Source organism: Polypterus senegalus, chromosome 6 (assembly GCF_016835505.1).
Source record: "Polypterus senegalus isolate Bchr_013 chromosome 6, ASM1683550v1, whole genome shotgun sequence".
Lineage (NCBI taxonomy): Eukaryota > Metazoa > Chordata > Cladistia > Polypteriformes > Polypteridae > Polypterus > Polypterus senegalus.
In genome coordinates this window covers 136494496-136508039 of record NC_053159.1, presented here as the reverse complement: position 1 = coordinate 136508039, position 13544 = coordinate 136494496, and the positions used below count along the sequence as shown (strand labels likewise).

The following is a 13544-nucleotide window of genomic DNA, read 5'->3' as shown; positions in this document are numbered from 1 at the left end:
CACTGTATATGATGCATACAATGCTGTAATACAACCAGACGGTTTCATTCTAATGCTTGGACAAGGTCTGAAACCTACAAAGCACATGAAAGCAGTAGACAAAAGATGTACTTACTTAGGAAGTGGAAGCTGGCCATCAATCAAATCAAAATGGGATGAACAAACAGAGATGTCAGAAATCATGCTGGTGGTTTCCGTTTTACGGTTTGGTTGTAAGACTGAGGATTTGCGAGCAACTGGTGTGGCTACACCTGAAGGCTTTGGATCTGAAGCAACAGCAGTCCTAAAAGAGGGCTGCAATTTTTCTCTGTCCAAGTTAGTTTCTGAGGAAGTATAGTGTAGCCCACTAGTAGGTCGTGTGAAAAGTTCGTGCTTTTTTTGCTCAGATGGTGATGGCTCACTTTTGCTTGGCACTTTCTTCTTTTTAACGGACAAGGGAACTTTCTTTAAGGCATTCAGACCTGTATAGATGGAATCAGGGTCAGGTTCTTCTAGTGTTAGAATCTGCAAAGAACAGCAAATGGGATATCAATGAAGTACTGAAAAATAATAAAAGTTTCAGAAAAAAAAAAAAACACAATAATAAGGCATGCACAAAAAGCTAAGACCTACCCTTAGCAAAACTTTCATTTTGATTGTGCTACTGGGGCCAGAATGGTCCAGCTGAAACCTCTGGTCCAGTGTCATTTCAGACGCAGTCAATATACGGTACAGTGGGATAGTTAGAGTACCAAGGGCACAATTTCTGTCATCATCTTTTACCTAAAACAAACATTATGAAAAATAAATGTAATGTAACACCACATCCTTAAATCTGCTGAATCCATCAAACCAGTGGCTGTGGTCTCCACCCTTCAAGGAGTGACTTGTTCCATAAACATTCAAGTACTGAGAGGTCTTGTTCATGAGTGAGGGTAGAGTACATCATAAGACTAACCAACTTGTAGTAGTAAAGCTGAACAAAATGTAATTTAAATTAAAAATGTAATATTCTGATTCAGATACTTAACAGATTGCAATTTCTGTGACGGATCGCCTGTAAATTCTTCACAGTCAGAGCACTCCAAGTTATAACCTTAGTCTGTCAGCTGTTTGTTTGTAAGTCAGTTAGTTTGAAGAGTTAAAAGAAGGTGGCTATGCTCTCCACATGCATGTCGTTCATTTGTTATTTTTTATACTGCTTATTACACTAACTTCATTTTGAAATAGGCCTTTTAGACTCATTAGCCTGATGAATTAATAAAAATGAACCTTGCATGATGGAGAATTATGTTTGTTGCCGGTATCCTAATTTGTGAAGCAATGGCCCAGCTAATCCTATCTCTTCTCTGCATGAGAGTCTGAGTATATTATGGGAGAAAAGATTTGTTCTCAGTGTCTATGCTACATGAAATAAATTTTATGCTACTTAAACTTTTAAGCTTTTCATTGACTGTATGTACTGCTAATTTACTATTAACCAGACCGCGGATATTTATAAGTTACCGGTATTTATCTTCTGGATTTTCTAATGTCAATGTTATTCTGGACCAGTGTTGAGTGTAATGACTTTCATAAAAAGCTAAATAACTCAAGCAAAGAATCTGCTATTGCAGGAGTGTCAAACTCTGTTCCTGGAGGGCTATGGTGGGTGCAGGTTATCATTTTAGCCACTTTTGCATTTTAATTGTTGCATTTCTTTCTTTACAAAGCAGTCAAAAAAATGAGATGCAAAGGCAGATATCTGAAGATTATCTGTTAAGAAAAAAGTGAGAATCTTGGACATACTGATCCTGTGTGGTGCATAAAACATTTAGATGTTGATCTCAGAAAAAGAAAATTGTTTTGGAAGTGATTGGTGAGGCAGAATAAGAACACTAGTAAGCCATATCATTAAATAATGGGCTGCATTTATAGCTAAACAGGAAATCTGGTGCAATGAAAATGATGGCCTGCCAGGACTGTTTGAGCTGGTTGTCTGTTGGCTTACTTTCCATTGCTTTATTGTTTGGCTGATGGTTAAGGAAAACATAAATACAAAAATTGTAATTAAGGCAAAATAATTATGTTAAATCAGCAGCAGCAGTAACTGGTTACTAATTAAGAAACTGGCAAGAGTATTAGAGCCACAGTAATTTTAAGAAAGCTTTTTGATTTATTAGGAAGAAACCAACAATGTTTATCTGACCTTTGACCAGCACCCCAAAGTAAAATAAAGAAATGTTTGTTAATACTTTAATGTTTTCAAATCCACATGAAGGGTGGATGCTCTGTCCAGGGTTTGTTCCTTCCTTGCCCTCTATGCTAGCTGGGATAGGCTCCAGCAGACCCTCACGATCCTATTCAGGACTAAGCCGATTAGAAAATGACCGACTGACATTAATGGTGCACTGATCACATTCCTGAATTGAGTGCCACAAGGTAACACTTTTAAAATCCCTCTTTTCTTCCTACAGATAAGACTAAAATGATCCACAGGGTATTCTTTGGCAGCTTCACTCAAAGCCCCTACTGCTTTATACAGGAAAGGCAATGGAGTACCAGAAATGCTTTTCTCCCTCTAAATCTTGTATCCATTTTATGCATAGTTGATCAAATTTTCAATGTCTTCATCTACAATTAGTAAACAGCCATAATTGCACTTTTACATGCTTGTATGTTTCAAGAGTGTTCTTGGAAAACATTTATTTCTGTAGCTGTGCATTCACAAAACAAAATGATGCAAATCATACGTAAAAGGACATTGATGCAGAGGTTTCTCGTTCACTTTTATTATTTTGTGAAGTGTAAATGTGGATATGAGTCCAAAGACATGCGGGTTAGGTGCATTGGCGATTCTAAATTATCCCTAGTGTGTGTACTTGGTGTGTGTGTGAGACCTACGGTGGGCTGGCGCCCTGCCTGGGATTTGTTTCCTGCCTTGTGCCCTGTGTTTGCTGGGATTGGCTCCAGCACACCCCCCATGACCCTGTAGTTAGGATATAGCGGGTTGGATAATGGATGGATGGATGGATGTTTCTAGTTGTAAATATGGATAATAAATGATCCATATTTAGCCAAAAGTGGCATTGCAGCACATTGCTCATAAGAAACTGGACTCAAATATGGCCTACTCTCTTTCATCAGGTACATATTCTAAAGATGTGTGCTGGGTTATCAGGAGCGAGGATGGTTGTGTATGTGAGTGTTGTCTGCTATGGACTGCTGCTTCGTCCAGTCTGACTGTAGTCCTGCACTCTGTACTGCCAGGCCTCATTTCAACCCCCAGCAGAACTCATTTGAATTAAGCAGTTTTGAAATTTGTGGGGAAAGTGTTCCGTCATGCATCGTGATCCTTTTTATAGCCGTCTACAGTTTTCTAATTTTCCATTACATTATGACCTCAGACACATAGGTAATCTTACTGAAAACATTCTAATATACAAGCTTTTTTTTTAATCATGATTGATTTTTTGATCAGCAGCAAGAAAGTGCTAAAACAACAACATTTATTTATATAGCACATTTTCATACAAATTAGCTTAAAGTGCTTCACTTGATGAAGAAAGAGAGAAAAAAAGACAAAATAAATAATTAAAATAAGGGAACACTAATTAACATAGAATAAAAGTAAGGTCCAATGGCCAGAGAGGACAGAAAAAACAAAACAAACAAAAAAAAAAAACATTCCAGACAGCTGGAGAAAAAATAAAATCTGCAGGGGTTCCAAGGCCACGAGACCATCCAGCCCCCTCTAGGCATTCTACCTAACATAAATGACCGCACAATCAGTCCTCCTGATTAAAAGAATAAAGAATTTAACAAGAGTCAATGAGGTAAACCTCTCTACTAAGCTTGTATCTGTATTCTGTTGTATGTTCACATTATACTGCTTCTCCTTATCTAATGTATTTAAAGGACAAATAAAAAATACTTGACAATCTTTTGTTGGGAGAAAAATCACAGTTTTTACTGAACCTTTTTAGTAGATGTTCTAGCTGTAATCATTTTATTCAGATTCACAATGGATTGCATTAGAAGCACTGCTTCTCTCTCTCCCCCCTTTAACCTCCTTTCTCCCAATTTGTCTTCCGTTTGTCTTCTCTTGTGTCAGCTCCTTCTTATATATCTCTCTCTCTTTCTTCAATCGTGTATCACAGGAAGCCGATGAAGCACTTGAGACAGACCGCTCCCTCATGTGTAGGTGCGTTTCGCCCCAATTACTCCACCAACCCCCTGCAGCTGCATGAGCACACACAGCCACAGAGATCGAGCCAGCCATTTTAATTATTTATTTATTAAAATGGCCACCTTTTTCTAAGCTGCGGACCCTCTATACCACATCACGTCCATTTACTAAACCCAATGTTCAGCACTTCCCAACAAATACAAGTCAGATTCTTTCAGTTCATCACCTGAATGATAACAGAACAACAAAGCTATTCTAATCTGCAGACCTTAAAATCTTGTTAAATTATTTATACTGTCAAAATGCCTGTGTTTCTGTAGCCCCCAAGCCATGGGACCTGCACACCTGTATACTAATCAATAAATGGAAAAACTGTGGGAGGCCATATGTTAGAGGTGTACTGTGAGAGACGTTGTGTTCAAGTAGGACTAAAGCAAGCAGACCTATAAATACCTGGGAGTGCAGCTGGATGATAAATTGGACTGGACTGCCAATACTGATGCTCTGTGTAAGAAAGGTCAGAGCCAACTATACTTCCTTAGAAGACTGGCGTCCTTCAACATCTGCAATAAGATGCTGCAGATGTTCTACCGGACGGTTGTGGCGAGTGCCCTCTTCTACGCGGTGGTGTGCTGGGGAGGCAGCATAAGATGAAGGATACCTCACACCTGGACAAACTTGTTAGGAAGGCAGGCTCTATTGTAGGAATAAATCTGGACAGTTTGACATCTGTGGCAGAGCGACGGGCACTAAGCAAACTCCTGTCAATCATGAATAATCCACTGCATCCACTGAACAGTGTCATCTCCAGGGAGAGGAGCAGCTTCAGCGACAAGACTGATGTCACCATCCTGCTCCACTGAAAGACTGAGGAGATCGTTCCTCCCCCACACTATGCGACTCTTCAATTCCACCCGGGGGGGTAAACGTTAATATTATTCAAAGTTATTGTCTGTTTTTACATGCATTTTTATTACTCTTTAATTTAATATTTTTTTTTGTATCAGTATACTGCTGCTGGATTATGTGAATTTCCTCTTGGGATTAATAAAGTATCTATCTATCTATCTATCTATCTATCTAAAAGGAGGTTGACTCACTGGCCAAAGGGCAGAGAAGCAGACACAAAATAGGAAATCATGTGCCTGAAGTAAAACTGGCTGTGTAAAAGCCAGAGAGAGGTGTGTGACAGCGAGTTTAGAGAAGCAATTTGAAAATGTTACAATACTGCAAAAATGACAAGATTGTTCACAATTAACATTGGAAAATAAAGAACCATTATGGTTTTTCTAGCAACCTTAATTTCGCGGAGTGCTTCTGTTTCTGAAGAGCAGCAGAAGATGCATCATAAGGTGTAGGAGAGATTATAGTTGCAGACTTCAAGCTGTGCGGTAAAAGTGTTTATGGCTATCAGTGCTATCAAGAATCCCTCTTCTCCTCAGCCAGTATCTGCAAGTTGTTTTCTGACTGGCAAAAGGGACACTAATGAACCAACAAAATAGCTCCTGGCAACTCCCGTTGAGACAATACTGCTCCCTGCTGATTATCTCTCGGCAACCAAGCACTCAAGTCACATTCCTTAACTTTCTGCTGCAGTCTTTTGTTTCAGGGTGTGTGACTTTTTCTAACACATTCAGGGTTGCCCTTCAGATTGTAAACACTTATGCGGGCTTGGGGATCACCTTAACGAAAGGCAGCAATTATGGAGAAGGTTGATCATTGAGAACTAAAGTAAACAGTTGCTCTTTTTCTGATGTTGTTCCAACAAACAGACAGTGCTATTTTTGAAATGCAATGTAATAAAATATACCTCAATGTTAAGTGACTGAGAATGAACATTATGGACCAGGAAAGTAAATGGCTCCTCCCACACTGGGTCTTTGGTTGAATAAGAAACCTGAAGAATAAAACACAATATGATTAATCCTCAGTACTGCTGATTGACAGATGGCCCCAGGTCATCATTATTTAGTTCTAAACTGATTTAACTGGTTCATCATCGTGTAGTGGGTTTGGCAACAAGCTATCTGCATATACACCCAATCCCCATTTAGCCAAATTTGCAAATAAAAAGTCTAATGGACATGATGTGATGGAGTTACATGACAATGCAGAATTAGGTGATACATAAATAAGTATACTGCAGTGGGCTGGCGCCCTGCCCAGGGTTTGCTTCCTGCCTTGCGCCCTGTGTTGGCTGGGATTGGCTCCAGCAGACTCCCACCCCCCTTGACACTGTAGTTAGGATATAGCAGGTTGGATAAATAAGTATAAAAAACAAGTAACTGTCCTGCTTACTAACTTAAGGGCAAACACAAAACTTCCCACTGACCAACGCCCAGCAAATCTAATTCTTGACTCCATTCAATTACCACACTCCTTTATTACCCCATGAAGTTGTAGGAGAGTGATTGCTTATTCAAGCAGAAATAGATGCAAAACAGGAATTCACCTTACAGCAGATAGTCGCGGGGAAAAAAAAAAACATTAAAATTTGTGGACATATGAGACAGGAATAAGTCCTAAACAAAATGACTACAGTTAAAAAACTCCACTAGTAATAAACCCCAATGGTTAACAATTCCCCACCATAGCATACTGTAGGTTTTTAACATGGGGGCTGTAATAACTCACTTTTAGGACAGGGAAGTCCTGTCTCAATCGTGAAGGGTCACGATGGGGTGGGGTTCACTTTCAATCGGTGGTTACTGCTGATGTGAAGGAATGGCTCACCTAATGCACTGCTTGTGTGGCTACAAACCTTTGGAAAATGGGATCTGTTGCAAAGTTTCTCAGGTATCACTTTGGAGAAATGTCAATGCAAGAGTGAACAATAAAGGGACCACAGTAAATGAATACTCTACCCAAAAATGATATATATATTTTTTTATGTTACTTATGTTACCCGATGCACTTTTTAGTAGCGGGTAAGAAAAATTTGTTTGTAAGAATGTTTTCGTGAAGAAATTAGACATTGAAGATTCAAATCTTATGCGTTTGTAAACAAAATAAAATAATAACCAGTGAAGATTCAAACACAGTGGAATTCCTAGATGACCAGTTTGGGTGAACATCAAACGACGTGAAAAACGTCCACAGAAAAACGCACAGTAGTGAAGAATTAAATGTTTCCTATTAACAATCAAAGCAGAGTTTTCAGGAAAACCTGTTAATATTTTAGCAAACAATGCACATTTTTGCAGATTTTGGCCACACAAATGCATAACGGACACATGGATTATACAACACGAGTTACACAAGAATTTTTTTTCCATGGATGTTTTTCACATCTGTGCCACTGCTCATAACTGGTCACTTTGGGATTCCATTTAGTTTCAATCTTCAATATGCATTTTTTTTAATAAACATGACATTAAAAATTTTTTTTGGCCCTCCCCTCAAACTACATGGGCTATGTAACATATCTTTATACACAATACGCTACCATGGCTGTTCGTTTGTCTGTCCATGATTTTAAATCACCTGTAGCTCACAAACTGTTTCACCTATTGACCAGAAATTTGGTACACATATACTATGTGACGTCTACTATCCACTTTTGAGGTGATGATTGACCTCCAAGGTTATTCCATTTTTTATTTTTATTTTATTTTATTGTAGAATCAACACTTGGCTGTGGCCAGCAGGGCGGCACATGTGTACGGGCACCTCTCTCATCCCTGCCACCTTCTCAGTCACTGCTCCTACCTCTTCATATCTTAATTCATTCTTGAGGCAGATTGAAGACTTAAGTGCCAGCTTAAGTGAAAAATTAAGGAAAACGTACTAAGTAATTGCAACACAAACACTGACTTGATCAGTTTTAAAGCTAAAAGATGCTGACGAAACAAGTGAAGAAGTGGGCTGCTATGGGTGGGGAAAAGAAGAGCTGCTCAGGAAGCAACAAGCGCATCAACCTCTGAGCAAACAAATGCTAAACGTACAGAGGAAGAATATGAAAACTATAAGTCAGGTGTATTCACTGCACATTGTCATGCAGTACGCAGTCACTGGTAAAAAATATAATTTTTAAGTGAAGTATTCATTTAATAAGTAAATAATGGTCCCCAATGATCAGAAATGAGCTGGCTTCTCTGATATATGTGTAGGTAATCTCTCCAGAAATTAACATATTATTTCAGAAATACTGCATTTTATTTCAATCATAATACATTTTTGTGAAGCCAAAACATATCTCAGCAAGGAATATACATAATCAAGGACAGTTCTGCTATGGGTAAAAATATCCACCAATATTAAATGACACCAGTCACAGCTATCCTGGATGGCAGCTACCTCTAAATATTTCTGATATTGGGTTTGAAAATCTCCCTTGATAATATCAAATGGGGAAAAAAAAAATCGCAAAATTTCCTTCCACTGTTCAGAATTAGTTATCAACTCCAGCTGATGCTAAATGTGTGGTATGAACATGTGCAGGACTGTGTGCTCACAGGGGGCAACTTAACCAAATGGTGGTTTGTTCTGGGATTGGGGGAATCCTCCATTGTGCTGCTCCCAGAACTCAAGTACCTTACATTTTTAAAGAGAGTGAAAGCAGGATAAAACAGAACGGTTACAGTTCACATGCACAGACAGGATTTCTTGTAATTGAAGTAAATACTAAGCAAAGTAAAAACAAAATAAGATTATTAACTGTGAGGACGACTGTAAACAACTGGTGATGCTTTCGCAAGTATCAGAACAAGGCACAGACGGTTACTTCAGTTTTTAAAATACAGCACTGCACTCAACCATACCTTGCTCTTCTGGGATTCCTTGTCGATAGAGAACTCCACATATGAACACGGCTCTCCATTGCTTTTATTTTTGGTTAACTACAATAAAGCAGGTTAAAAGGGTTAAAAGTTATCCAATACAAATGTTTTACAAACCTTAACACAGCACATTTCTTCCAGCCATACATGCCTTTATTTAACAAATAATAAATAATAAATACAGCTCACTAAATTTAGATTCAGTTAATTAAAAACTGAAATACTGTTTACTTAGGTTACATTTTCCAAAAGATTAGCTGCATTCCCAGTTAACATTACTCAGCAGTTACATCATCGGGCTAAAAGAATTAGGAATTTGAATTATTACAATACTCTTTCAGCATACATACAATCGTTTGTTATGATATTTGGTTAAAAAGAGTATAAGACATATTTAATTCCAATTTTTATTGCAGTTGCTAGAAACTGGAGACCAGCCTCCAATACAAAGTTGAGGTTAAATATTAAAATTACAAAAAGTAGTTTATATAATAATATCAACCATGCCATTTGGATGTAATTTGAATGTCTTTACCAACACGCTTACAGATTTCAGGTGTGTTATAGTATTAGGGTGTTGTACTGTGTTAGCCATCATGGGTGTAGTGAGATGTCAAGCAAAATGAGGCCTTTTATTGGCTAACTAGAAAGATTACAATATCTAAGCTTTTGAGACAACTCAGGCCCCTTCTTCAGGCAAGATGTAAGAGCAAAGAAGAAGAAGGGGCCCGAGTTGTCTCAAAAGCTTAGATATTGTAATCTTTCTAGTTAGCCAATAAAAGGAGTAATTTTGCTTGACATCTCACTACAGGTGTGTAATACTTCTACTGTCATATCAGTTTGTAACAATAGAAAATATGAAATATTTCAGAAATTAATTCTTAGGTACTAATGCATTCTGGTTAAATATTAGCTTCCTAAATATACAACCTCTAGTAGTTTTTCTCATTCTTCTTTAAATAAAACAAAACTCCAGTTAGCAATACTCTTTGTTTTATCCACCTCCACCTACTTCAATTTAAATTCATCATGGCAAAATGAACCAGTAATCTGTACTGTATATAAATGTAGTCATATATAAAGATATTTTGTAGTTAAATTTGACAAGTAAATATGGTCTTATTTTGATCTCACCACAAGGCTAATACAGTATTTCAGTTTCCTTCCATTTGTCTCACAGAGGGTCCCAGTGGCAACAAGCTGGCTAAAAGCACCAGGCCACCATCACCCCCTGTTAACGTTTGTTCCCAGCTCCTTCTAGGGTTTGTCCAGAAATTAAAAAGGAATTGCAGGTATATAATCCCTTTAAGGGGTCATGTTCCTGCCTGAATATTCTCCATGTATGTTGTGCCTTGTGTAATCCCCCTCTTGCCCTGGGAATTCCTCACTATGTGCCTCATCTATGTCCAGGTTCTCCTCTACCACTGTCCTCCTCATGCGGTCATGGAGAGTAAGCATACCAAACCTGTACAGAAACCTCATTTCAACATCACAATCTCCACAAACACATTCCTTCAGCTGTTACTTTGAGCTCATGATCAAGAGTGACAAAGATGATGTTGCCAGACTTTAATTAAACTCTTATTCCAAGTGCTCCACTGCCACAGTATAGTACATTAGCAATCTGTAGCCACTGCACTGATTCAGTAGTAAGTCTCATGATCACCTCTACTGTCACTCATGAACAGAAATTCAAGGAACTTGAACTTCTCCTCCTGTGCTATTTGCTTGCTTCTAAACTGCAGAGAACAATCCACTTGTTTGCAGGCGAGGACAAAGAGATGAGATTTCAAGGTGCTAATTCTACTACCCACCACACTCAACTATGAAACACTCCAGTGCCTTCACAGATTATGGAGGCCAAGAGGGCAGCTTCATCTGGAAAAAGCTAAGATGCAACCCTTAAGTTCCCAAACTGGATACTCTTCAAACCTCTGCAATACTCTGATATCCTGTACATGAAATTCATAAATGCTTCACCACCTGAGGCCACAGGTCCACCACGCCTTCGAGCCTCTGCAGTTCGCATACCTGGAGAAGGTGGGAGCGGAGGATGCCATCATCTACATGCTACACCGATTCCTCTCCCACTTGGACAGAGGCAGTGGTGATGTGAGAATTATGTTTCTGGACTGCTTAGCACCTTCAACACCATCCAACCTCTGCTCCTTAGGGACAAGCTGACAGAGATGGGAGTAGATTCATACCTGGTGGCATGGATCGTGTGCGTCTCGGGAACTGCAGGTCTGAATCGTGGTCAGCAGCACAGGAGCGCCACAGGGGACTGTGCTTTCTCCAGTCCTGTTCAGCCTATATACATCGGTCATCCAATGCAATTCAGAGTCCTGCCACGTGCAAAAGTTCGCTGACGACACTGCTATCGTGGGCTGCATCAGGAGTGGGCAGGAGGAGTATAGGAACCTAATCAAGGATGTGGTTAAATGACGCAACTCAAACCACCTACAACTGAACACCAGCAAAACCCAGGAGCTGGTGGTGGATTTTAGGAGGCCTAGGCCCCTCATGGACCCTGTGATGATCAGAGATGACTGTGGGTAGAGGGTGCAGACCTATAAATACCTGGGAGTGCAGCTGGATGATAAATTGGACTGGACTGCCAATAGTGATGCTCTATGTAAGAAAGGACAGAGCTGACTATACTTCCTTAGAAGGCTGGCGTCCTTCAACATCTGCAATAAGATGCTGCAGATGTTCTATCAGACGGTTGTGGCGAGCGCCCTCTTCTACACGGTGGTGTGCTGGGGAGGCAGCAGAAAGAAGAAGGATGCCTCACGCCTGGACAAACTGGTGAGGAAGGCAGGCTCTATTGTAGGCATGGAGCTGGACAGTTTGACATGTGTGGCAGCGCGACGGGCGCTGAGCAGGCTCCTGTCAATCATGGAGAATCCACTGCATCCACTGAACAGTATCATCTCCAGACAGAGGAGCAGCTTCAGTGACAGACTGAGGAGATCGTTCCTCCCCCAAACTATGCGACTCTTCAATTCCACCCGGGTGGGTAAACTTTAATATTATACAACATTATAGACTTTTATACCTGCCTCGCACTCTCCACCTTGCATTTTTTAATTTGCACTGCACTTTTATTGCTCTTTAATTAATATTGTTTTTATCAGTATGCTGCTGCTGGAGTATGTGAATTTCCCCTTGGGGATTAATAAACTATCTATCTATCTATCTAACACTGAACAATTGCAAATGAAAACTAAGTATATGAACACAGTTCTCACCATGCAATTACAACGACCAAGTTGCACTCAGAAGTGGCACTGGAACCCAATACTTGTGAATTACCTTCTTTTTAGAAGATACCGAAAAGAAACAGCTTCTGAGTTTCACACAACACTAAACGGATTATTAACCAACATATAAATCCATAATCTCTAGTACCTTCAGAATTTCCATTCTATTCTCACTTATGTCTTGCAACCACAGAGCTTCGTAATCAGAGCACTGACCGCAGCCACTGAAACAGCTCCAATCACAAAGATACTTCTAGCACTGCCATCTTCTCCCATTGCAAATCTACAGGATTTATGGGTTCATCAAAGTGCACTTTCCTCCTCTTGATACTCAGTAAAGGCCAACGTTTGTTCAGCCTGGCTCAGAATATCTTGAGTGATGCTTTGCCTACCATTCATGAGTCATTGAATGATTTTCAGTGCTATCCAAAAGTCATTCTCCATGACTTCAATGAACACATTCAACACTCAGGCTTTCCTTTCAGAAACTTCACAGCCATCACCCTTTTGAACAGCCTTTTAATCTCTCGGTCAAATCCAGAAACTCTCATGCTAACACTGCCTTAAATTACTCTTTCTTCAACTTGACAGTGTGCAACAAGGGTCCTAGAGCCGAGACCACTGCTCCCTGCAGCTACCATAAATAAATCTGACCGTCAAGCTCATTTGAATAGCTAATAGCGTAGCCTCCTGACAAAATAGCTAAAAGAATCATTTAAGTACAAAAGCCAATCCACCACTCAAAACTCAAGTCAATCGCGTTTATGGTCATTTATACATACAACAATAAAAAATTCTTATTTGCATGTCTCTTTGGTTCCTAGAAGGAAGCTTTGACTAACAGTAATATTAAGCTTTCAAGTACAGATGGGTAGGTTTGCGTATTCCTACTAATTTTTAAAAGTTATAACTTCTAAATACTATAACTAATCAAAACTGATTAACAGTGTAACTGTTTTGTGCCCTTGCTTTAAAGATAAAAATGACAAATATTCTGTATATACAGGGTGGGGCATAAAGATCTCCCACATTTCGAAGGAGAACTTTGCAGGCTGTAGTGGGGGCAGAGAAGTGGGGTAGGTCTCATTCGGTAGGTAAGGCTCTACCGTTTTCAGTACCAATAATGAGTTGGACCGATGAACATTGGGGCTTTGTTGTTCAAGCATATTATGAGAACAACTGTTCTGTACACACGTCTCAATCGGTTGAAAAGCATCTGTACCAGATCAGAAAACTATTTTGCTATGGATTTCTAACCTTTGGGCAACTGGGTCCACACTGAAAAGAAAATTACCTGGCAGACCTAGGACAGAACATGTGTGATTTCAACAGGACGGGGCCACAGCTCACACAGCA

The 13544-nt window shown here is 39.5% G+C and overlaps 1 protein-coding gene across 1 annotated transcript in view; it reads right to left on the bottom strand.

The window, feature by feature from the left end:
• esyt3 (extended synaptotagmin-like protein 3) overlaps positions 1 to 13544 on the bottom strand; it is a 142247-nt gene that overhangs the window by 17293 nt on the left and 111410 nt on the right. Inside the window, exons 15-18 of the mRNA XM_039757289.1 lie at positions 8908 to 8985; positions 5958 to 6044; positions 613 to 762; positions 116 to 504 (exon numbers count right to left, since the gene is read on the bottom strand). Of these exons, the coding sequence (XP_039613223.1) occupies positions 116 to 504; positions 613 to 762; positions 5958 to 6044; positions 8908 to 8985 (704 nt within the window). The remainder of the gene's footprint in view (positions 1 to 115; positions 505 to 612; positions 763 to 5957; positions 6045 to 8907; positions 8986 to 13544) is intronic.